This window comes from Aquila chrysaetos, chromosome 17, assembly GCF_900496995.4.
Source record: "Aquila chrysaetos chrysaetos chromosome 17, bAquChr1.4, whole genome shotgun sequence".
Classification (NCBI taxonomy): Eukaryota; Metazoa; Chordata; class Aves; order Accipitriformes; family Accipitridae; genus Aquila; species Aquila chrysaetos.
Window position 1 is genome coordinate 26,881,977 of NC_044020.1, and position 26,412 is coordinate 26,908,388.

Here is a 26,412-nt window from a genome sequence, read left to right on the forward strand (position 1 = left end):
CTTTGTGCCTGCTCCTCCTACAGCTCCTTTGGGAGACCATGTTCCTTGTTTTTCTAACATTCCCTGGGGCAGCTCATTCCTCTGTTTCTAGTTTCTTCTTTTTCCTTCCTCACAACCTGCTCCTACACACTCTCATCTCCTCCTATGACCTCAGCTGCTATCTCTCCATCAACAAATCACAAACCAGCCTGATCAGCCACTCTCCATCCAATCCCACACACTTCTCAGCTTCACTAACATCTTCTCCTTGATGTCTCAGTGTCAACTTAAAGGCATAATGGCTAAAACTGATGACATGACTCTCTTCAGTCCACAATTCTCTGTCAACGTTGAAGTCCTCACTTTTCTTCTGTAAATCCACCTCTAACAGCTCCTCCCACTCTCTAAACCTTTACCGAAAGAAACCTGTACCTTTTCACTTTTTTTTAGTGTTACACTTTTGAGGGTATCTTGTTCCTTTCCATTCACACACAGTTTAGACGCAGGTCCTTCTTAAGGCATCATCTCTCTTCTTGTTTGTGACAACCTAGCAAAAAACTGTTTAACTAATGAAGGACTTCCTGCAAGAGCATCTTCATTGGTCTGTCCTTTCTTCCCCTCTTCTCAGCGCTCCCTCCTTTCTTTGAATTCCTTCATTAGTTTCCTCTGCTCTGACATCAAGTCAAGGTTTATTACACTCAGCTCTATCAGTAACACTAATAACTGTTTTCCTGCTTTTTTCCATATACTCTTATGCATTTCATCTCTCTCTGAGCTAACCCATGTCTTTTCTTTAAAAAAAAAACCACAACAAAACAAGCTCCTGTAGAGTTTTTCTATCTTTTCTCTTGTAGAAAAATTTGTCTTGTAGAGAAAAGATATTTGGTGATCTAATTTCCATTAGCAGCTAAAATAGCTTTGAAACTCTAGTCATTTCTCCTGAAATATTACAACAGAATGAAACATGCTTATTATTCCTTTTACCCATGCATCTATGATTTATTATCAGAGTAAGTGTATTCTTTCCCCTACAATATAGGCAGCAAAAAAAGATTGAAAAATAGGCTACACAGATTCAAGAGGCATATGTCCATCAGTGGTCATCAAGCATGACAGTCCAGGTGTGCTTTCCCAGAAGCATATAAACTGATGATTGCAGCAAGCTGGAACATTGTATTTGGAGAAAGATTCCTGTATAGCTGTCTGTTACTGGCCCATATGTCGGACACTGGTTACTGGGCTAGTTGGGCATTTGCTCTGCTAGAGTCCCTATATTACATCCCCACAGTTCTGATGTTCCTGTAACTTAATGGGATAACCAATAAAGCTTTCTGATAACCAGTAAATCTTTCTGATATTGTCTATGCCCTTTGCCTTTTTCCACCCTTATACAAACCCTTCCCCTTTCTTTACAAGAGCGACCCACTTTGTGAACTCCTGTGGACTAGGATCCCATCTTATTTATTTGTCTTGAAAACTTCCCAGCACTTTTATGGGAACACCTAACATTCTGATTATTAATAACAAGAAAAACGATATTATGATGAGAGCAGCAAAACCGCTGCTGGCAGAATTATTTGCAAACCTAATTTCACACATACAACATGCTGTCCTGAACCTCTGCCCCTCCAGGTAATATCAGCTGGGGTTTTGTTCTGTTTTTCCTTTTCCAATTCTGCTGCAGGCAGTTTACTTTGCAGCTTCCATCCATTAATCTCAAAGTACTTTTACATAGAGGAATTAATTAAGACTCTTACATACAAGAATTAATTAAGACAGTAGTAGGCATGTTTTATCATCTCCGTGTTGCACATGGGGGAACTGAGGTAAAGAAAATGTTACCCAATTCTTTTGCAGAGCTGTGAATGTACTTAGGCATATATCATATCCTCTCAACCAGGTGTATAAGAGTATCCTTTCTCTCCTAACGTTGTGAGGCAGATATCCAGTTTACCAAGTAAAATACCATTGACACGCAGTCCTATTATTCAAAATGGAAACGCTTCCCTCAGGCGAATACCTCGGCCAGTCAAATTTCTAAACACATCCTTCTTTCTTATTTCAGACAGAAAGAAGTACACAGCACGGAAAGCAAACTACTGTAACTACTGCGGGATCTGATAACATTTATACTCTTCTAAAGAATCAACCCAATACCTGAAATCTGTAATCTTATCATCTTGCTTTAACAGACTCTCCCTCTTTCTCAGCATTCACATGTATACTTCTGTTTGATAAAGAAAGAAATATAAACCTAATGATTTATGATTTTTATCTACAGTTCATAAAACCTTTGCACAGTTGACGCTGCACTATCATGCTTCTGAAATGCAACAGTGCCACCTTCAGATCATGCTAAATATGACTTTTTCACAAACCATCAGTATGGAAGAAGCACAACAGCGATTTTTCTTTTCATCCAGACGAGTCCTGCTAGAAAGCCCAGAAGCACATGTATAAACCTGAGCTGAACCTGCACATTCACAAACTGAAACACAAATGTTCACTGGGAAGAGTCATCCTTTATTTTCATAAATAAACATTAATAAAGAAAAATCACATACTACTTTTTAATACCCTGCATATTCATTCTCTAAGCATGAGAATCACAGCATATTCCCCTGCCACTGCACTAGCAACACACATTGGGCAGAGCAGCACATCAGCTAGGACCTGCTCCTGCTTTGCAACCTTCACATAATTTGCCAACTACTCCTGGGTATGTTGGGTCCCAGAGTGAGAGCCAAGCTACAGTATACACTGGAAATACGTATCTGTATGCATGGATGTATATATGCTAGATACACTTTAGACATTACACACTGGATACAGTATGCATTATATCCCCCAAAGGGGCCCTGCTCTGAAAGAAACCTACCAGAAAGTACGACCCCAGGTTGTGTTGCAGCCCTTCCCTGCTAAACAAGGAGATGCAGGTCTAGTGTATGACCCATGTACACAGGTATACCTCCTGCCATGTCTCCTCCCTGCCAAGTTGAGACTGTAAATCAAATGTATATGTTCCATTCTAAAGTTTCTTCTAAACCACAGCATTTGACAGATCCCTTTTACCCTCAACAGAGGTATTTATTAAAAAATGAACCAGCCTGTCATTAAATATTAAAACAGGTAACAGTTTTGGTAAATTCAGTCCTGCTTTAAGAATTTGATTATTATCCAGAAATTGGTGCGATGCTGTTTAAACACGAAAGAACAGTTAATTAAATTTACAGTCTCTTTGCTGACATACTACATATTTTATATTTGGTTTGATTATAATGGGCAAACCTCATCATTTTAAAGCTAAGCCATTTGCATTTGTAATTAGACCCAGTTCTGAAAAAAAGTTAAAATACTTCTCAAATTAAAGGTTAGGCCTCCAGTATTTTGAATAAAAAGTTATCTGTGATATTAGTTCAAATTACACATATTGGACTGGAGAATATTAAATCAATACAGGCTTGAAAATCAAGGTGGGAATTAATTACTTGAGTTAATTTCTTTGACTTTGTTCTACAATATTATTTAGAGAAGAAAGTAAACAGAAAACATGCTACTCACCCACTGTCATACCATCCATGTAACGCTTGATGATATCAAAGGAATCCCTTAAATTTCCTTCTGTTATGTCAAATATGATATCTGCCTGGTTGGCCGGATATGTAGGTGTGATGGCACGAAGAAAAATAATCTCTGCAAACAAAGAGTATCACAGAATGTACTGAGAAGTATTTGAAAACACCACTGAGGAACCTGACAGAATTTGATCCAAAATGACTTGCCCTCAAAGCTGGTGGATGACACCCCCACCACCACCACTCCCAGTTTGTCCTTTAAAATGGAAAGAAAGAAGATCTGGGGGAAGGGAGGATTCAGATAGATTTATTTTCTCCTCCTGCACCATCCAAGAAGCCCTGAAGCCAAAACACTATTACTTTTAGAGTCTAGAAAGACCACTCTTAGAAACCAGTCAGACTTCCAGCATGTACCCAAAGAGGACAACACTGAGGATCCACAGGGTGGGCAGTGGAGGGGGACCAAACAGATAAACCCCTGAACTCTGATTCCCTTAGGCAGTTACACAATGTACTGCCATTAAATATTACAGAGTCCTTTTGGAGGAGGGGTTTATGTTTTTTAAAAAGTGAGACTATTTTTCAAGCCCCTTGTGAGGGAGGTTAAGTATCATTATTCTCATGATTATCCTTGCTCTACAGATGATGAAAGTAAACCATGGGGCTGTAAGAATTCACCCAAGGCCATGCATTGAATTCAGTTTAGGAACGTCTTCTGGGCTTCGGTAGTACTCTCAGATCACTAGGTCTCATCTCTTTTTATTAAATCATGAGGATGGACTAATGAGGGAACAGTTTGGGAAGCATCCTGGGCCAAATCCTTAGCTCTGCTGCCAGTGCACCTGGTGAAGCTGAAGGGGTGTGTATGGGAGTAGAAGTGGCTATGGGGCATTCCTCCGCTCCCTGTGAAGTAGGGCCAGCCAAGGTCTGAAACAGGCCTGACGCAATCTACAGCAGCTCTACGGAGCTAAGTTACTGGTGGCTAAATTGTTCCTATACGAACAAGGATTGGGATGTCTCTTGCCCTACTCCTTCTGCCTGGTACAGAAGTGAAGAATCAGCTTTGGCTTTCATTTCGGACAACTTTCTGAGATAGCAAGGCTGAGACTCTGGGTGCATCAGAAATAGGGATTTAAGACCTTTAAAAACCCCTCCAAAATAATCTTCCTTTCCTCCATCCCCTTCTTCTCTCTCTGTGTCTGCGGCACGCAGTAAGTTGGTGAGTGGCTCGTCCTACAGAGAAGCAGGGCTGAAGGCAGTCATCCCACCTCTGGATGTGTAGGCAATCCCCAGTGAAGCTGCCAGAAAATGAATACAAATGCCAAGGAGCAAAAATTGGCTCTTGATCTGTAAGTTTATATGTGAACTAAGCAAAGTGAGTGTGATCCTTAAGAAACTGCGGGGCTTAAAAACTCGCAGGTACTGCAGAGGCTGATGAAACTGAAGAAACACATGAATGCCCATGAGAGTGCAGCATCTGGGGCTGGAAAACTCACTTTGGATGACTGGACAGCCACTCACTTGGATGCTTTTTGAAAATCTTAGCTTAAAAACTTTCTGTCCAGTCCTTGGAATTTCCCTTCCTTTAGTCTACATTTTAAAAAACAATACTTATTTTTTTCATAGGTCAAAAATAGGCGAATCACAGTCCTAGAGAGTATATTCAAGATAATGTATTTTGTGATTAATCTTTGCATGTAGATAAAGACTATATTCTTGGAACAAACCACCTGTCAATAGTGAACAACAGACCATAAACAGATGAGAGAAATATAATGAGCACCGACTTCCTATGGCAAAATCTGCAAAAAAGGGAAGAAAAAAGTCACGCGGCACAGAGCTATTATATGAGTAAATGTGGTAAATAGGAATTCAGACTCAGTATTTCCTTAGACTGAGAAGCTGTATGAGTTAGAGCTCAGAATGACTTTCTTTGCCCCATAAAATTAAAACTCCTGGATATCGAAGGTTTTAATTAAATGAATAGTACACTGTAATTTGGAACTGTGCAAACATTTTACTGCACCGGTAGCTAGTCTGGCTTTAGGCAAGGATTTCCGGTGGAGGTTTTATATGTTGTAGTCTATTAAATGGAACAAGGAACAAACCACTTACCTTCAGGTCTTGTAAATTCTCTGAACGTGGGCAGTGAAATGACAGTGTGGGAAATTGTGTGGACTGGATCCAACACACAGGTGACATCATTTGGTCGACAAGACTTAATGCAACGGATAGTATCTGTCTTTTCAAGTCTGACACTAAGAGAAACGAGAGAGAGATGCATATACACCCTGCAAATGAATTACTTTGTGTTTTGCAATCTGGGGAGCTAGAAATTATAATTGATATAAGTGTTTGTTCTTCACCTCAAGAACTTAGACTAATGCAGATCATCAGAACTGCTGGACCACTGAAAAATTTGGCTTGGCTAAGAGTTGCAGTCAAAATCCCCTCAAACCCAGTTCTTCAAGCCAGGCATGTAAAAATAGGGAGAACTGTAGTGCGTAAGATGCCACGTAAAGTTGCTTTCCAAGTGCAAACAGGAACAAACAACTAGGCCCAGATCCTCAGCTGCGGTGTACTGGCGTGGTCTCAGCCATTTCAGTGGAGCTACACTTTTTTGCACAAGCCTTTTTGTACTCTATGTGATAATCAGTCACACAAAGCAGAAACAATTGTTTCCATTCTGGAAATCTGGCAGGAAATATCTGAAGGACCAACTCTCTTTCACGATTTTCAGTGCAGCAAGAGCCAGAAAAGCCTTTCTGACGTCTTTTTTTTTCACACACAGCCCCTTCCATCTAAACTGAGACAACAGAGAGGAATGAGAACTGGGGGAGGAAAGAAGTTAACCACATTATTTAAAACCTCAAAGATTGAATTCTGAGTTTGGGGAAATGGTAAGGGTCATTTCATATTCCATCTCAACCAGCTGCTCATTCGTCCTTGAAAGTCTATTAAAAGTTAAATGACTTCTTCTCACCCTTGTCCACTAGAGTGAATTTAAAGTCACTTACAGTTCAAGAACTTCACACAATACCCGGTCTGTGTTCATGAGAGATGAAAGGGCTATGCTGGGACTCACAATGTGACTAAGCCCCACAAATGATCTCAACTTTGACCTGCCCATTTCTTCATATTTCTAAGTGGAAAAAGAAAAGACTGCAGTGTCAGTGGGGGGGAACTAAAAGATTAAAAGGAAGAAAAATTCACTGAGTAAAAGGGAAACAAAAATGGAAGCTTTACTTTGTCAGATACCTCTAGAAACAAATGGTTCTTGCTCTTTTCAAAATGTGTTACCCAAGTCCACACCTACAAGCCATCTTTTTTCAGATGTTCAAAGGGACTTTATGGCTCTATTAATAATAAATACATCAGTAACTTCTTATTATATGCTACCCACATTTGCTCATCAAAGAAGACAAAGCCAAACACGCTGATATTGTATGAAGCTAAAGTAAAGATAAAAGAGAAAACATGAATCAACATTAAGGAAACCATGCTCAAACAGATGTGAATGGGCATAGTCCACGGGAAGGCAATGAAGCTGGGTTAATTTACACCAGCTGAGTCTGGCTTGTTATTCTCACTCTGTAGTTGATGTTTTGAGACTGGCCAGGAGATACAGGCCAGGAGTGACCTTTTACTTCCCACCTTTACCTGGGTACAAAATTTCATCATTTCCTAGGCATCTCACAGGGAACAGAATAGGGCTTTCTGCTGAAATGCCTCATGCTGGTCATTGTAGAACAAATTAAGTCTGGATATATGGACATAAGAGCCTGACCTATGATAACAGATTCCATCCCCTTATTTTAAACGTCAGCTGCCAAATTAAGAAAGGACTTCCAGCTAGCTGACCCTCACGTCTGTGAAATAAGAATCAGCTAAATTCACAGTCTAGTTCCTGTGTAAAATAGTCTATTTCAAAACACGTAACAAATAGAATTGAGGCAAAACATACATCAGTTGCGTTTGTTTTCCTCTCTCCCTTTTTTTCCTTCCTTACTGTTTGTAGAGGCGTTTAGTAGACATTTACATCTATACAGCCATACAAACAAACACTGCATCTTTCCTCAGGATCCTGCTGAGCTGGGGTCCCAACACCTAAGTCAGGCTGGTGTTACTTCCAATAACGTGTTTACAAGTTCTGAAGAAGTTCTTTAAAAGTCTCTTTGCATTACATAACACATAAATAATAAATATAGCACCACCTAAAGGTTTTAGGGACACCAATCATCAGTAGCTTGCATAACTCATTTTGGGACATTATTACCAAAGAAGTACTGGTACAATACATAGAGCATCCTAAATTTTCATAGCTGTATTTAGATAATAGAATTTGTATGCAAAAACATTGTGGTTTGAGTGTCTGAAGCGTTCAGTATTAGTCTGCCTTTACCCCTTCTTGGGAAGAAAAGGGAGCTTTACTCTTGACTTCAGCTGGAACAAAATTTGGCAAACACAAACATTTCTGAAATTCTCATCCAATAAAGCCATGAATTTGTTTAAGATGAAGTCCTAAGTAAAACTTACATTCATGATTCTCAGTTCTGATTCACTGGAGTAAAGCATTCTGACATGAATTAGGTACCCTGCATACAGAAACGGAGGATTACAATGATCACAAGTGATTTGTGTTAGTTCCTAAATAAAACTAGTTTCTAGATCCATCCAGCTTGTAACCATACACGTGACAGATAAACGTTTGTGTCAGCTCTATTTCTTTGCACTGTTTCTTTCTTCTCTTACAAATCCCACAACCTTTTTTTTTGCATGCTCTGTCCACACTGCTAAACTTGAGTTTGTGCTTTCATTCTGCCCTGCCTAAATATTCATTCTCTGATCTCTTTTCTTTTGATATCCCTGCTAATTGCTTCAGCATATGCAAAGTGCAGTTGATAACACTTTGTTCTCTCATTGCTTTGACGGCACATCTTTAGACATCTTCTGGAGTAACTTCTTTGACAACTAGCATTTATTTCAAATCCTAATATTTGCTATTAATGATGCGCTCTGATCTCAAAATACTTTTTAATTTTATCCTTACACATCATCTTTGCATTTGATCTTCTGATTAGCTGACGTCTTCCTTTTTGCTCGCGTCCTCCCATAGTGGGGACTGTGACTGACAAACGTTTCTTCGTAAGTGCTGAGAACTTTTTCTTTATTCAAATCTTTCCTTCAAGTTTTCCCCCTCTAATAAAAATTGCAGCTTTGGAGCTGGTATCTCCTCCAGGCCTTTTTCATTTAAAAGACAAAAAAGTTAAGAAACAGCTCAGTTGCTCTGATTATTTTGCAAATAATCCTTTCCCGAATATATTTTTTTCTTTCTTCTTGGGTCCTGGTGTCATTCCTTTTCATATTCTCTGTTGGATTCAATTAGTAAGTTCCTTGGACCAGGAGCCATGATTTCATTTTCATTTGGAAAGAACCATGCACGTAAATGGTGCTGCGTAATTACATACATGTTCTTGAAAGTTCCAGCTACACTGCAGCATTAAAGCATCTAATACAGGAGAATCTGAGCTCCATGCTCTTGAATTACTTGCTGAACGCAATTAATATGGTAGCATTTTACAATACTGAGGGCCAAATTCTCACACTCCCTTCTTTTCCTGCCAAACAAATATATATTAATGCTTGCAAAAATGAATTTTATTTTTGAATCTTTATCCTACTTAATTATGGCCTCATAATGAACTGGTAGCCAGAGGGCATTTATATACAAGCATCTTCTGTGGCAGTAAGAAACCCCATTAGCTCAAGTAGCACGGGCTTGTGCTTTCAATATTTAAAGCTGGGACTCTATCCCCACTGGCAACTTCTGGCAGCTTTATAAGTATGTGTCAACAGACTTATTAAACATTGGCATTCCTCGTGAGACTTGAACTCCTGTCAGCCAGCTGGGATAAACTTTGCCTTAGGGAACATGTAATACTCTGGCAGAGTGCTGTGATCGTGCCCCAATCTAGTCCTTGGCTGATGATGAGCCTGAGAGCCCACAGCTTACAGCTAATAGAGTAATTCCTTGTGTTCAGGTGGTTAAGGCCTGTGATCTTAGTTTAGAAGGTTCCCAGTTTCTAACCTTGTACCTTGTCTGTGCTGTCTGTATTTACACAGTGAAGCACTTTTTTTATATGTGCATTCACGTGGATTATTCCTCATTCATCTATGGACTGACTATTCTGCCTATGTACCAGGCAGCAGAGATATCTGAGCCCAGGATGGTGTAAAACATCAATTTTTAGACCATACCTCTGGGACTGAGTTTTTAATATTTATCAATACAAGGACTGAAGAGTAAAATAAATCCTTTTCCAGTCCATGAAACAAAAGAATTCCAAAGAAATTCCAGTTGTATTGTCTACATTGTTCTTGATTGTATTGAAGTAAAGGAAGAAAGTTGTAGAAGTAAAGGAAGAAAGATTTGGATATTGGAATTCTGGCTGACCTGTCAGGGCTGCTAGGGTCTGGTTGGGGTTTTTTTGTTGTTGTTGTGTAAAGTATTTACAGTTAAAAATTTATCAGCTTTGATATGGAAGTTGGAGAGACAAAAATGTTATGAGACCAATTAAAAATCTTTTTCAAATGTTCCTGTAGACACATCTCAGGATACAGCCTGTGAAATAGAAAGGAGCTCTCTGCTACTAGGTGAATGCTGTTAGGAAGTTCATTGTTGTTTTCCCATCATTAGTTTTTCAATTGCATGGAAATTCCACAGAAAGGAAGATGAAAAATCTGTAAAATGAATGTTCTTTAGAGGAGATTCTCTTTTGCACTGTCCTTAAATTTAGAACTGTGATCTGTACCTGGTGGAAATCAGCACAAGCTCACTGGCCACAAGAGAGCAACGATAACTAGCGCAGCTTGAGAATCTGGCTCCACACTTTCCACGTGACTTGTGTGCTGGGCACCTCTGAGGTCCTAAGGGCCTAATTTATGCCCTTTTGATAGATTTTCAGAAAATGCACAGTATTTACCCCATAAGTAAGGAAACTCTCTAAAGATGTCTCAGCTGAGACAGCTGAAATTATGTACCTATTTTGTTTTGAAAATTTAGACCTAAACATATGCAGCTGTGTATCATCAAATGAGACCAACTCCACTACTGTGTGAAGTAAATTAATAGTTTTCAGTGCTCGGTATATTCAGGTAATAAGCTCTTACACACCAGTTTCTGCTTTTTATAATGATGCAGAGTACACATAAGAATCTCCCCAAATTGAGACATTCAGTGATAGGAGAAAGTGGAGAACTGTAATGATGATGGCAAATAAAATGCAAGTGCAGCATGCAACAGATGAACTAAACCTTTATTAAAATTGGGGAAAAAAAGCTACTCTTAGAAGAGAAAAAGTAGCCAATGAAGCCTGTAAGATAGGGATCAGAGCTGTGCAGAGACAAAGATAAAAAGTTTGGCAATAAACGTGTTGACAGTTCCATGGCGGGAAAGTTGCATTTGAATTGTCAGAAGAAGGTCTCTGGGCTCTGTGATTTGCCGCTGCATGACCACAATGCCACTGTGGTTGTTCACTTTTTTTGTGGTGAAAAAACCCTCCTGGTTCCCGCTGATGATGGACAGCAGAATTTTATCCCCAGGGACAGCATTGGAAGGGCCCATGCGGAAAATGTCGGTGGGTACTTGAATGTTGGTAGGAAAAGAGAGGTGATAGTAGGTTATTCTCAGAGGCAGGCTCTGGCACTCCTTATTTTCATTACAAGGCAAGCGCTCACAGCGACTGCAAGAAAAGTGAGAACACAAGACAAGAGGAAGATTAGCGTACATTTAGCAAGCGTGATAGGAAAGCAAGGGCAGTGGGGGTGGGAAAAGATATGTTGACTTGCATACTGTATCCATTCTTCAGCCTGGCACCTCAGTCATATTGCAAATGGACACTTATTAAATAAGGATGAACTTGTCTGTAGTTGGTACTTTTGGAGAAGCGTTGCCATTTTCAGAAGCATTGCCCTTTCTTTGCATGCACAGATGGATTGAGTCTGACACCTCGGTGTGGGTGAGAGTTTGTTTCCATTTAGATCAGCTAAGCTCTTCCTAGGGAGAACACTGGCTTCCCCCCCTCCGCCCCAAGTTTTATTCTTCTGTTGACCAGACATATGTTAAATAAGGGAAGAGATTTTAAGAGGTTAGTGAGTTGACTGTGTCCTACTTGGGATGTCTGGCTGGATTTTAAGACTGGGCAAAGTATTCTGAAAGCCACAAATGCACAAGGAGCTGGTCTTTCTGAGAGAGAAGAGGCACTCTAGATACTGCACTATTTATGTTCCTCATCTGACAGCATACAGAGGAATGTAAAACTTACTTCCAACACTGCCTGCATGTCAAGGTTTATTTGCTTTGAAGACAAACCTTCTTCCTCCCACTGTGGCACAGTATTTCTCTGTGCTACCAGGAGAACCAACTTGAGTCAGTCTAACACCCATCTAGGCAAGCACTGAAAACAAGATCCAACGGCCTGATGTCTCCAGCATGTGCCCTGCCCATTCAGTCCACTCTTACACAGCCTGGAGTCACGGGAATGACGGTGAGTGAGAAAGGTGCCCTCTGCCGTTTCCTTCCCTTATCACTAGGCACTATATTACAGTGAAAAGCCAGAAAACTAGGAAGAGATCACCCATACAGGCTGAAAGTGAACAATGACCATCAGCACTAGAAATCACGATCTGCATGGAGGGAGCAATCTCCTCTCTTTCTGTTACTGAACCAAGTAAAGTTTGCCCAGTAAAATATGGCACAGACAGGTATAGGCATTAAAGTCACTGCTACTAAAGAATGTTGTCGTTTACCAGTACAATAATGAAGACCTGACATGTCATGATACCCGGTGGGTTTCAGAAGTGTTTAAAGAATTGCATACAAGGGAAGTTTATATGAATTTCAGATTGAAGATATGCCCAAATCACTACATTCAAGTTGGTATCTGAACATCCTCTCGCACAGGTGCATAGAAGTAGAGGTAGGCATGACAATCTCAGCTGGATGTTCACTTTGCAAAATTTGGGGATGATCAAGTTGTGCATTTAGCTTCAAACTTGCTTCACGCACAACTATGAATCAATTAAATTATGTACAAGAGTCTCTCCACTCAAAAGCAATATTCAGTCTACAGGCTGAGGTTTTGGAACCTGAACTATTTAATCGTTTCTTTACTAAGAAATGCTCCAGCATGAAAGCATGGTTTGTTTCTTACAACCTCAAGGAAATCTGAGTGCCCATTTCATGTATTTTATTTTGACAAATAAAACTGAGCTTCTGTCAGGAGTATCTGGTATCAACAGAACTGTGGCTCATAAGCAAGCCTCACTTTGTTGCTAGTGCATGGTGACCTGAATTCCAGGAAATTCTCATTACATGCAAAATAAGCATTTTCAAAAAGAGTAGTTAAAAGCACCCTCAGTTCTTCAGTTAATGTGTTCTATGTTTTCTTTTAATACCACTTGCAAACGAAAGTACAAAGCAATTCTTTGAAGACTTAGATGCATTCTTAATTTTATTCATGTGTATGAAGAGCACGCACAAGTCTTCACAGGATGGCCAGCTAATTAGGTGTGGATACTCTTGGAATATTTTCAGGTATAGTGAGTTCTGCATTCTTTTCTGAAATGTCATCAATAACTCCACTAAAGAGAATTACTTGGTTTTGTTGAAATCACAAGGCTACTTGGTTTTGCTGAAATCATGAAGCAAGTCAAGACAATTTCTTAGCTGGAAATGTTTTCTTCATGTAAATCTTTTTGGAAGCGTGTACATGCTCATGAGCACTTACACGCTTATAAAGATGCCCTGATTTATTCTTTTATAAAAGTAAAATACATTTTATAATAATAGCCAGAATTTTTTAAGAGAACAAAAACCCAAGGCTTCCAGCTTCCTAAGATTTGAAAAAGGACATTCTGCTGATTCAGAGTTATTTGTGGAGACAGATGTGCCTGCGGCTAGGAGCTAGAATTATTCAAAATTCATCTTCTTTTATCTTATTCTTTGGTGGTGCATACTACACACTGCACACTTCACTACAGGTTTAGTTAATGTGCACTAATTGTTCCATCAAATAACCACAGAGGAGAGATAGCAAATATTATTGCTTTCAAGAACCACAGTTCATTCTGGGGTCACGCACCACAAAGGCAATAAGCAATGAGCATTTAAATCTCAGTGTACTCTCGAGACCTTGTTTAAATGCTTCCTTTCAGTGGGCAGAAGAAAATCGTACGGCGGGGGAATCCAACAACCTACTGCTAGTGAGTGAGCAGCCCAAGACCCCAGGTGCTGCTCCAGCTCCGTGGCACGTCAGGACGGATGAGCTGGCCGTACAGCTACCGTGCCACCACGCCACGTCGCTGTGGGAGACAGCACGGGGGACCCGGCGGGAGAAGGGGAGTGCTGAGGAGGCAGCAAGATGCTACCAGAGAAACCCAACACTCAGCCCAAGTAAAATATGCGCTGCTTTGCAGTGAGGCAATTTTACGTACCTCTTTGCAAACCTCTGCAACTAGGCGCATGGGCTAGAAAAATAAGCATATAATGCTGCTAAATGCTCCTTCCTGAATTCACTCCTTATTATTTTAGCTCACTTACTACTCTGTTCTCTTAGGTTTATTTATGTGGCTGAAATACTGGTTTCAAAGAATTACTCATAGTTTGAATTTCATGTCCCAAACACTGGTTACTCATAAAGGAAAACTACCAAAACTAGAGAGATTCCATTTTAGATAATTAATACAACATTTCCTAACAGAGAAATGAGGAGAAAATATTTTCTGCCTTCCCTCCTGTTAATTTCTGAACTGGTTTTCACGTGGTACAGAGGCAATTTATTCCATTGTGCCCAAAGGAGTTGAGTGGTATACAACAATTCCTCATGCACTGAAGGGAAAAGAACTTTTTAGCAGGATTTATGACTTCGCAATTTACTTCATACAGGGGAACCATCTCAACATGCTGAATGACTAACCAAGTATTATTACTAAACTACATACTACACATCTCTGAAATTCGACCCTGGAGATTTCCAGAGCTGTAACAATCTTCCAGACCTCCTAGAATATACTCCACTACAAAGGCACTCACTCATGCTATCATCAGGGTGTATTTCTTTTCAGCTGGTTGCACCACACCTTGAGCCATCAGCTGGGCTGTATCACCACATTGTGGATCTCTACATTTATGTTAACAGAGCAGCTGTGTAGTGAAGGTGGTTTTTGTCTTAAACAGACCAGAACTTAAAGGGAACGAAACCAACCGATGGTTGGTTTTCACAGATATTTCTTAACCAGAGGAGAATATGGAGTCCCACTTCAGGCTCAGGCAGGAATACAGTATACAGCAGTACAGTAGACACGATGGACAAATACTTTCTATGTTTCTCCTGTCTGGAGCTGGAAAAGTCTCAAGTAGTTTTCAAGCTACAGAAGAGACAGACCCATCTTCATTTTGCCCTCAGCACTGAGCTTTTATGTCCTATCCTTGTCTTCTTCATTTGTCTTTCCCAACCTGGCTCCTTCTTCCTATCCCCTTTCCTTGCCTACTGCCCTTCCTGCTCACTCAAACATTTGGCATCAGGACTGTCTACTCAGCCAGTGCCAATCCTCCTCTCTTGCTCCGTCCTCTCCTGACTGACACTTGGTTGTCTCAGTTCCTACACCTCACAGCACTAGTCCCAAAGCATACACCCCTTCCCTCAGTATCTTTCTACAGCCGTCCCAAATTATTCCTTGCTCAGATGGTCTTCATCCGAATCTGGCATCAACCACCCTTAACCATAAGCTCCTGACTCCTCTGCTTGGTTTCTCCCTTGTCTCTAAATTGTTTTACCCAGTTTTACCTTCTACCCCTCAAGTGTCTCCCAGATTCGTTCTCCTCACCTGGTCATACCTTCAGATCCCTCCCTCCCTCCCTCCATCCAGCCTCTTTATCCCTACGTACGCCTTTCCTTCTTACCAAGTCATCTCTTCTCTTACCCGTGCTAGAAACAGCTTTCTTATCCATGGAGTCTGAGTGGTCTTTGAAAGCACAGAAGAAACAGGCTCTGGGGTTGTTAGGGCTGGCAGCACCTGGCCCAGGACAGGTAGAAGCTGACATTATGGGGAAGATTGGGCTTCTTTCCTGTGGCTGTATGTGGGAGCAGGCTCACACAGTCTCTGGAGTTGGTACCTGCACATTTTAGACTGCTTTAAAGAGCTGCAAGAAGCTCAGGTCTGCTGAATCAGAAGAGAAATGTTGGTTGCTAAACAAGAAAGACCTCTCTACTGAGAGGAAGAATTAAATTGTACTGAGGAAGATAGTCAAATGCAAAGACAGGTTGCCACTGAGGCTGTGAAATCCTTATCATTCAAGGACTTGAAGCAAAAGTTAAACAAACAACTCTCAGAAATACTCCACGTAGACCTGACTCTATTTTGGCATACAGGGGTGGATTAAGGTTACTCATCAAGTTCCTCATTTCCTAAGGTTTATGAAAAAAGGCTAAATGCAATTTCACAAAGTCCATAATGTCAGAAGTTTCAGAGGTTTTTGGTAAAGATGACTAAAAGCGTAAAAGTAATCTCCTAACAAATTTTAGATTTCTGCTCCAAAACATGACAGCAAACTGTTAAAAGAAAAAAAAAAAAAGTCACCAAAATGCCTTAAACACAAAAAACAATGTGTTCCTCCCTACCCTTGTTCTTGGAAATGACTGAACTGCTTTGGCTGAAATTTGCCAAAACTTGAGCCTGAGTCAGACACCTGGCATGTAAAATTTCAGCCGTTGGTTACGTTTTGGCAAAATTCTAAGCAGTTAAAAACAGGTCCTAGTAATGAGAAGCGACAGGCAACCTTAATAATAATACACAGACATGTCTAGAATATAAAAATATTTCCCAATCTGGCTCAATGGAGCACACACATTTCTGACATGCCGTCATAACTGCTTCTTTATCTTTTCTACTATTTTTCTTGGCTTAAATATTACAAATGTTAGACTTCAGTGTCGCGTAAAGAGAATTTGTTATGCAATTTGAAAACAAAAAGTGTTTGGCAAGGCAGTACAGCAAGTTAAGTCCTATTGTGAGTAGCAGTAGATCTTAATTTTCCTTGGAAAAATGCCAAGCCTATAGGCTGATCAAGGTAAAAAAAAAAAAGGCAGAATTTAAGCAAAAGAGATAAGACCTTCAATAAAATTGTTACTATTAAGGATCAGACCACACCAGGCACTTTGCTGGTCTTTGGGGAAGGTTACACAGGCTGTTTCCTCCTGAAGCTCAGAGTATCCATATAGCATCCTGAGCTTTCAGCCTGTAGCATGGGATGATCCTGCAATTACTTCACTTGATGACAACTGCCACCGCAACAGCCACCACGCAAAAATCTCTGTTTTAAAGGTATTGGGTAAGGAAGCTTCTGGATCACTGCAGGCTGTTGCCTGTACATAAGGATTTTGAGGAAAAATAACAATGAACAAACTTGGATTTTGAGGACTGAGGCCTATTAAATTATAGCTGTTCCAAAGAAAATACTGGAGGTAGGGCAAAAAATGCCATGAGGTGCCAACTTGATCGGAATGGAAAATGTGTTGTCTGTCTTATGATGTGCCAAGTTGGTGATACCGGAGTGTGTTCTGAATAAAAATGAGAGGAAAATGGTACCTGTAATAGATACGATGTTATGAGAAGCCAACTGTTTTGATTTTAGAGTCCTGGCACAAGGTTGGGTGAAAAAGTGATTTAATGTCATTATCATGCAAAAGCTAATGAAGATATGCTATCTATCAGCTATCCTGGGTTATATATGCCAAAAATAAATGATTCAAGAATATGTAAATTAGTTTGGATGTAAAAAGGTGCTAAAAAGCTGCTTATGAAACTGTTCCCCAATGGGCACAAGGCAACCCAATACATAAACCCTGATTCTGGCATGCTGGTATAATACTTGTATACTGGTGAAGTATGAGAGTACCTATCTCCCCATTGAACTAACTTGGACTTTTTGCAGTAAAGATAATGAACTCATATTCTCTCTGGTTTATGCAAACACTTTTTCGACAATAAATTCAGTAACTGTGTCTGTAGCTGTTGAGAGGGAAAAACCTAATAAATCCAACAAGATAATAATTCAAGGAATTAAAATAATTAGAACTTCACTGAGCAGCTACAGGATTTGTGTCTGACTCATAGCCTAATTATAGCCCTAGCACATCAGAAGAATCTCTCTCTCAGAGTCTGTTCGAGTTAGGCAGAGTAAGCCATTGCAGGGCCCCAACAACCCAGACACAGAAAAAAAAATTCAGACATTCTACTACTTCCCCAAAAGATCCTTTACATCTCAAATAGCCATTAATTTCAACACATGCATAAAAATATAGATAAGAAAGAAAGAAGATGAAATGGAATGTGTGTGCGCGATGCGTATTTTATAAACTGAACTTTGCAACTCAGCGATGTCCACACGAGTAGAAATCTGCTAATTCTGCTTAGTGGCCCATTGCAAATGACTTTTTTTGAATTAGGGTACAAATGAACCCAAAATATTACGAATAAAGAGAACATCTGCATCACGAGGCACTGCTTGTTTATTGATATGATAAATGTAATTTAAAAAGTAATTACTACTGACACTTCTCAGAATACAAGTGTATTTTACAAATATCTGTTTTTATACCATGAACTCCCTCTACAGCATTCTGGTCAAATACATCTGCTCTGCCACTTACATGGCATTTCACAGACTAAGGTTTAAATGGAAACTAACTAATCCCCACAAAGTCCCTCCGATAAAGATCAGCATTAGCTTCATTCTACCTAGGAGGCACAGAGTACTCAATTTTATCTAAAAGATGCTGGGCATATGAACACTAACTGTGAAAAGCAATAGCGGGCTGATGACGAATGTGGTTTATCAGCTTTCCTCCCTAGCTGGTGGAGCATACACTTACCTGGGTATGGGGCAGATGAGGGGGACCATGGAGCAGCCTTTGGAAGAATCGCTGGAGTACAGGGTGGCCATAAAGCCACAGGGCAGGAGGAAAAGTGGTCATCTGCATCAGCCATAAACTCTAGCTACGCAACTGAAATTTTGCAACAACTTCTCCACTTTGCTAGCACCATTTGATGGGTATAAATGAGCTGCCAGCTGCCCCTCCTCCCAAAGCTGTCTCATATTTTCAACACCAGAATGCATACACTTCCTCTGAGCTAGGTTAAGAGACATAAGTTTGAGCAGCAGCTAACGTACCACACTTGCTAGGATTCCCAGCTTTTTTAACAGAGGTGAAATGGTACTAAAAATTAGACATTCTTGCAATGCTTTGCAGCAGCACTGGTAAAAATTCAGAGGGAGCTAAAAAGAACTCTTTCACTGGAGTGTAATAGTAAGGAAAGACTACGTGTGAAAGGAAATAAAAGTCAGAATTTTGAAGCTGAATGTAACCCTCCTAACAGGTTGCCTGCAAGGTAGCCAGAGAGACAACATCTGCTCATGGCTCTGGAGATCATTACGGTGTAAACCACTGACACATGGCATTTTTTTAAGGCAATACCTTTTTCTTAGACTGAAACAGGAGCATGAGAAAGGGACCAGACCTGCGTGTGCAAAACATAGGGTAGGCCTACCAACAAAATACGTATTTGCCAGAATCCGTTATGTATTCAGTCGGCAGTGGCATGTCACCAAAAAACTGTTCAACCTTCAAAAAGAAAGTACTTACGTATCTCCTGACTTGCGGTAATTTTCTGGACATTCCAAAGACAGACAGCGAAAGCCCCCCTGGATGTTAAAGCAGGTCTCATTGAAAGAGCAGTTGTGGCTTTCTGCAACACACTCATCAATATCTGCCAAATGGAAAAAGGTGAGTGGATTAAAGACATGCCTTTCCTCTACTTGCAGGGGCCAGATGATGAAATTATCATATTAGGTACTACAGAACATGGAGTGCTATTAAACATTATTACAGGATTGGAAGGGGGGGGGCAGGAGAAAAAAGAAGAAACATAACCCAAACAACAGGCAAGAACAGGAAAAGGAAGAGCAGCAGTGCCACTAAGTGGACAAGACCTAAATATGTGCTGAAATGTTTACAGTGTATTTCCTTTTAATGGCTAAACTAACTCATACCATTTCACAGTGGGAATCTCCATCTTCAGAATTTTGTATAATTCTTTAATAATGTTGTAAAAAGTATTCTCTACTGCATTGTATAGTTTATAAGAGAAATTTCCTGCATATTTATTATAAAATATTGGTTTCTTCAGATTTCAAGCTGATGTTTACTGCTTTACTTATAATGTTCTAGGAAAGGCATTTTTTTAAACGTAAAAACTTGCTAGAACTTTTCAGAAGTCCACAATCCAGTTAGGTCTCCCTGCAGTTATTGAACTCACCTTGGCAGTTGCGTGCATTGGGTGCCAACCTGTAACCAGTGGAGGGACAAGTACACTGAAAACTCCCAGGAATATTAATACATCGAAAGGAACAGATATGCCCTCCAGTAGGTAAAGCACATTCATCAATATCTGCAAGAAGAAAACACCACTAATTTACTATGTGTTCATGACATTCAACCAAGTGCACATGTACGGTGTTGCCACTGCAAGATTCAAACACAATTTCATGATTCTAATTGCTGGGCAAGGAAGAACATCATCAGACAGGTGTGGCTGTAGTCAATAAGATCTGTCAGGAATAAATGGAGGTGTGAAGAAAATTAAAAGCAATGTAAGGGCCCGAGACAAAGTAAATGGGTACGAGCAAGCACTTTACAGTGATGTGTATCATAGTACTTTACAAAAGGGAGGGAAAGGAATAGTTTTATCCTTGTTCTTACAAAAAGGAAATCGAGATGATGTGTTCTGCCAAAGGTCTTACTGTCTAGTAAGTCCTGGAGACCTAAGTTCAAATTCAGGATCTTACCCACAAGGTCACACCCACACCCTCCTTGTATTTGAGGAGAACTTACTTACACATTAGTTTAGAACCTGCCACAAAAAGAGGATATATAAAATACTACCTAGTATTATTATATATTACATATGTAACATATAAATGTGTTTGTATCTTCACTTGCTGAAGACTAGAAATTCTGTTAGTTCCTCAGAAAAAACCCAAACATTTCTGACAAGTTACAAAAGTATGCCAAGCTAGAATTCAGTGTAAACAGCAAAACTGACACCACAAAAGCAGAGGTATTTCTAGACTAGGACATGGGTGTCAGACTCATTAAATACAGTTTCATAGTTTCACAGGAAAATACCAAAGAGAATCAAATGTTAAAATAAAACAATTACAGGTACATGGAATTGTTCATGTATGTTACGGTGAGAATAAGAAATGCTCACTCATCCTCCATCTGCAAAACAATAATGCTTACCTTCACATGAAATCCCATCTATGTCACTAAGTTGAAAGCCACGGCGGCAGTAACACTGATAGGAGCCATACACATTGGCACACTCTTGACTACAGGGGCTGCTCTCACACTCATTTAAATCTGAAATGCAAAATTATATACCTGAACCCCAAATTTCTTGCTATGTTCCTCACTCCTATTACAGGACTAAGACAAAAGTTTGGAAGACAATTTTTTTAATTAAAAAAAGGATGGTATGCATGTCACTGAATAAGCTGGAAATAGGAGGGGTTGGGTGTATTACGCTCAACAGGGTCTAGCAGTATAGGTTAATCTATACTGTGCTATTATTTCCCACTGTCCTTCAAGGTGTGTGACTTGGAGGGAGTCTTTAGGACCACAGTGGCATTTTTGTATCTGGGTATCAGCAAGGCTGGTTTTGAAGGTCTTGAATCTGATCTAGCTGAATCACCCTTCAAAATGCAGTAAATGCAGACCCACACACTTCTGCACGATCTAGCCTGAGGGCAATAAATTTGAACTGTGGGCTAGACTGGCCTTGATTAATCATAACAGCATTCATGTAATCAAAGAGACCACACTGGGTTGATTTCTCATGCCATTCCAGTGCAATCTTACAAGCGAAAATCAAATGAAAATAGGTAAACAGCAATGACCTGTATCTCACACTGTATAGCCAAAGCATATGACAGCTGTACCTTCACATGACCTGCCATCAGTTGAAAGTTTGAATCCCATGGTACAAGTGCAGTAATAGGAACCAGGAGTATTCTCACACTTGTGAGCACAAAGGCGGCCTGGATAGCGTCTGCATTCATTGATATCTGCAATGATAAACATATAGAGAGGTCTATGTATTGGCTTCACTACAGTAGTAGTCTGGACAAGAATGTGGTCATAAAAGTTTGATTTTTATTTTCCAGATCTAAATTTCATACTAGAGAGGGAAGGACTTGCCCAAAATGCTCATTTAGAAGCACCCCAGTGCATAATTGAATTAGATCTATAAAGAAGAAAGTTCCTTTGATCTTCCAAAGGAATGTTTTGCTGTAGGTGCATATAAAAATATCACAGAAAACAATTACACATGCTGTCATAATCTTACCTTTTAACAGGATAACAGATAATATGTTGACAATACTAATACAGCTTCCTTTGAAGTATCAGCAGCTCTTTAATATGGTATTAGATTTATACAAATAATATAGTAGTCAATTTTACATTCAGATGAAAGAGGTTATGCAGAGAGCAATAACATTCTTTACACAGGATCATTTTTTAAAACGCCATGGCTGCATGTATTTAAGTCGACAGGTGCAACTTACCAATACAAGTTCTACTGATGACATCAAAAGAATAGCCAGATTTGCACTCACAACGGTAATTGCCTGGGGCATTTATACAAACATGTCCTTCTCCACACGGCTGATTAGAGGATGAGCATTCATCCACATCTAAAAAAAGGAGAGAAGTGATTGAAAGTACACTTCTGAGCATGCAAGTTGAGAGAAGAGCAATATGTTAACATATTTCCATGTCCCCTAGTAGTTACAAAGTGTTTTGAAACAGAAAGCAAGATTTTGTTCTAGCTCTCAGCTTCTACAAGAAGATCAGAGTCACAAATCCAAACTATTCTTAGTGAAGCAGGTTATCTCTCGGGTGTCCCGTTAATGTTCATGGACTTGGGTGGGAAAAGAAATCAGGAAATCAGACAATCTTCAGAGGAAATCAGTTGCAAAATTGGTTTATTATGCACACTCGATATTCATGGATCAGATCTTCACCTAGTGTAAGATGCCAGAGACCCACAGTCAGTAGTGTTTGATAAGCCTTTTACAAAAATGAAAAACACATGCAAAAATACCTCTCTTAGCAAAAGCCACCTTAGTTAAAAGCCAGCCAAAGGCATATAAGCCTTCCAACATTACTTGAATGGCTTCTGTGGGACATTAAGTGGCGCTTGTGTTATACCTCTGTATTGAGGAGATTTGAGACCACACAGCATTGTTCCAAAACACTAATATAGTCATAGAAAATGCCATTTTTGGGAGGTGATTATAATTTCTCTTATTCTCAGAATATAGGGTTTCATGAGTTATATGAAGGACAGAGGGTGGATCCTTGTCATTCTACACTTGTCGGGACTGCCATGAGGGAAAGAACAGGATCAAGAGTCAACTGTGGGAATGAGAAAAACTTGGGCAGAGTGCAAGAAACTGGTCAACATAAACAATAGATGTGATTTATTGTCTTCAAACTGTTTTTCTTCCGAACTGTGACTTACCTACGCATCTTGTTCCATCTTCATTGAGATGATAACCTCGGCCACAGCTGGGTGAGATTCGCTGGCAGGTATACGAGCCATCAGTGTTAATACATATCTGTCCAGCTGGGCATGGCATGTTGGTGCTTAGGCATTCGTTGATATCTACAAGAGCACAAGTCAGTGTAACTATCTGCTGTCTGAAGATGTTGAAGGTAAGACGTTTTCCTAATGTAATCCTTCAGAGGTTTACATCCTGATGTATCCTTGAGAGTTACAAAAGTTCTGCCTATGGGAGAATACAACTATTTCTGCCACTTAGTTTCACCGATCTAACGCTTCCAGGGTAAAGATCTGCGGAGGTATGAGAGGCTCAGATCCCACTGAAAAGCAGTGGAAATTGGGTATAGAACTTGTATTTGTTTAAAAGCCTTTGGAAGTCTCCCCTAAACGTACGAAAAGATGATCAACAATTCAGTTCACCAGCTCAACCAGTTCTGCTGCAGTCTGTGGGTTGTGGCTCACGGTGAATGAGCTATTTGGTAGTGTGTGCTAATATAGGTAGTAGCTCACTCTATTTTTACAGAGAGATAAACCACTGCTCACAGGTATTCACCATGAATACTCTACCTTGTCTTACGGTAAGTTGTCCATGTAAACACATAAGAATGTGAATAGCTTATTTATGTATTCATAAGACTATGCAGCCCTCTACCATCCATCAAATGTTATGTCTGTTTTTTTACAAACTGGACATCCTATCACTTTGTGACAAACATAACCTTTGCCTGGTAGGAACCCACTATAAAGTAGAATCTCAGAAAATGTAATGACATGAGACTAAGCTGTATTAAAGTATGATCTGGTGGGCTATATCTAGCCAAGAAGGTAGGGAACTCACTGTTATGCAAGGTTAGCATGTGCTATTAGTATGGCGGAAAGGAGTTTCAGAGTCGGGAATCAGTGGCTACAGGAGGTACTGAGGCAGCCTTTGCTGCCTGGAAATGTTAATGTAACTAATACCTGACAGTTTGTAGGAGCAGCACTGCTTGTGAGTGTATGGGCTTGCATCCCATAACCTTCAGCAAAGTCCAGCTTCATGTGAGTACTTCTCTGCCCAAAATTTTCCCAACTGGTTCACTAGGATATTAGCATCATTTTACACAGGGGGACTGTTAACTGTTGAAGAGCTACTGTGTTCCAGTTGGTATGGTATGGTATGGTATTAAGTACAGCATCCAGCTTGCAAAATGTTGGCTTCCTGAAGATGGGGAAGGGGACGTAGTGTAATGTGAAACATTTCAGCCAGGCCTATCCCAGCTCACTACAGTGTAAAATTTTCAACTTACGAAGACAGTGGATAGACAGGGAAGTTTTCATACTTCTTCCCCTCAACACCACATAGGGCAGCATTTGATTCACAGTGTGTAAAATCAGCCTGTGAAATTGTTCTGGTACATATTTTGTGCAAATGCATTTTAGGGGACATAACTATTGCTGTTGCAAATTGATGTGGGTTTACTAATGTCAGTGAAGGCAAGCTAACTACTAACTGCCGTGGACCTGGTGCTAGCTATGGCAGATACACGTCTTCAAAGGGTTTGTTGTGCACAAGCACTGGCCCCTTCATTTTAAAGGCTGCAATTTTGTTTTCAGACTCAGTGTTTCCAGTGTCAGATTTCGGCACTACAGGGTATGATATGGTCAGGAGAACGAGGGGCTGACAATGAGCTAGACTTGGCAGCTACTGCCGCTCAGCCAGTTCCACAAGTCCAAGACACACTACGCCGATGGGCAAATTCAAAGTTAAGTTGAGACTTGAAAATACTACTCAAGGGAATAACTGATAGATTTGTAGGTCACATTAGACAATTCCACTTAGAGTCTGCTGGAAACCAGTAATTCTAACATATTTATATAGGTTATAATTCTGTTTTGTAGGAGTCTTGGAAACAAGGCATTAGCCTGACAGATTGTAATCAGTCTTTAAAATAAAACTCCTCTCCGCAGTGTGTTATAACTGGCCCACCATTCTCATACATAGTAAGATTCTTGATAGGCTATAACTAACGGGGGACAGGTCTGGAAAGACCTACATACCTGTAAAACCATGCATACTAATATCAACAAAGTGTGTTACAGAGGATGTCACAAATTACAGCTTCTTATACTAAGCTTTAGCTAAAACCTTTTGGATAGAGGTAGATAAAACATATCACAATTTTTTTTACAAATTTTCTTTCAGATAGAATACCCAAAGACTTAAGGAAAATGTTCAAATGCAGCTAAGTGCCTTAGGTAACCAAATCTCATTAAAAATAGAGATCTAGTATTTAAGCCTTTTATTTAAATGGTTTTCGTCTGTAAGTCTTACCTGTGGGACCAAGCCTGTCTTTAAAGGAGCAGAAAAAACACATAGTAGAGCAACGCATACATGCATGAAGAATGACTTGAGAAGCTCAGAACTCACACAGTGAAACTACAACTTTTCTCATAGGCAACACTTAATTATTCACTGAGTTAAGAATACGTCTTACCAATACAGTTGCCTAGCGCATCTTGTATAAACCCATTCATGCACTGTAGCTTGGGTCGGCAACGGAAAGATCCTGGAGTATTCTGACAGATAAAATCGGGGGGGCAGTTATGAGTACCAGTCTCACATTCGTCAATATCTAGTACATCACAAAAAAAAATTGTTAGTAGGAGTTTGACAGAAGCTTTTTCATCACATTTAAAACATAAGACATAGTTAAAAATGTCAGACAGATTAATCCTCAGCGTACCTTCATGCAATTCAGTGCAGTGACCCAGGATCAATCTGACCTACTACCTCAAACAGAATCTCAGTAAAAAGAGGTAGAGTAAGTTAAAGATTTTTTTATTATTTCGTTATTAACTTTATATATGGGGGGGGGTGTGAGGGTGTTTATTATGCTTTACAAGTTTAGTTCTCACAACTAAATGATTCAAAATTATTACAGAGCACCCGAAGCATCGTGTTCAGCAGTGTTCAGCCTTGATTCAGCAGTGTGCTTATACATGGGCTCAGCTTTGAAATCAGTAAGATTTAATCATATGTCCAAGTACAATTTTAATTTTAACCTTAGATCCAATGCAAACATTGTTCATTTCTTTCATAAGTGAATTAATTGGCCTTGATTCTCATCCATATTAAGGCTTGCAATATCCTTGCATTATTGTGCTTTAAAATGCACATAAATATGATTTC

At 39.8% G+C, this 26,412-nt stretch overlaps 1 protein-coding gene across 4 annotated transcripts in view; it reads right to left on the reverse strand.

Moving 5' to 3' along the window:
- FBLN1 (fibulin 1) overlaps positions 1-26,412 on the reverse strand; it is an 88,813-nt gene that overhangs the window by 18,160 nt on the left and 44,241 nt on the right. For 3 of the 4 annotated variants that reach the window (XM_030041000.2, XM_030040996.2, XM_030040999.2), the window contains exons 8-16: positions 25,718-25,855; positions 23,202-23,345; positions 22,243-22,371; positions 21,616-21,741; positions 20,918-21,037; positions 19,932-20,063; positions 19,259-19,382; positions 5,670-5,812; positions 3,541-3,672 (exon numbers count right to left, since the gene is read on the reverse strand). In XM_030041000.2, coding sequence (XP_029896860.1) covers positions 3,541-3,672; positions 5,670-5,812; positions 19,259-19,382; positions 19,932-20,063; positions 20,918-21,037; positions 21,616-21,741; positions 22,243-22,371; positions 23,202-23,345; positions 25,718-25,855 — 1,188 coding nt within the window. Of the gene's footprint in view, positions 1-3,540; positions 3,673-5,669; positions 5,813-10,853; positions 11,297-19,258; positions 19,383-19,931; positions 20,064-20,917; positions 21,038-21,615; positions 21,742-22,242; positions 22,372-23,201; positions 23,346-25,717; positions 25,856-26,412 lie in introns of those variants that run through there. The other variant, XM_030040997.2, reaches the window with a different exon arrangement.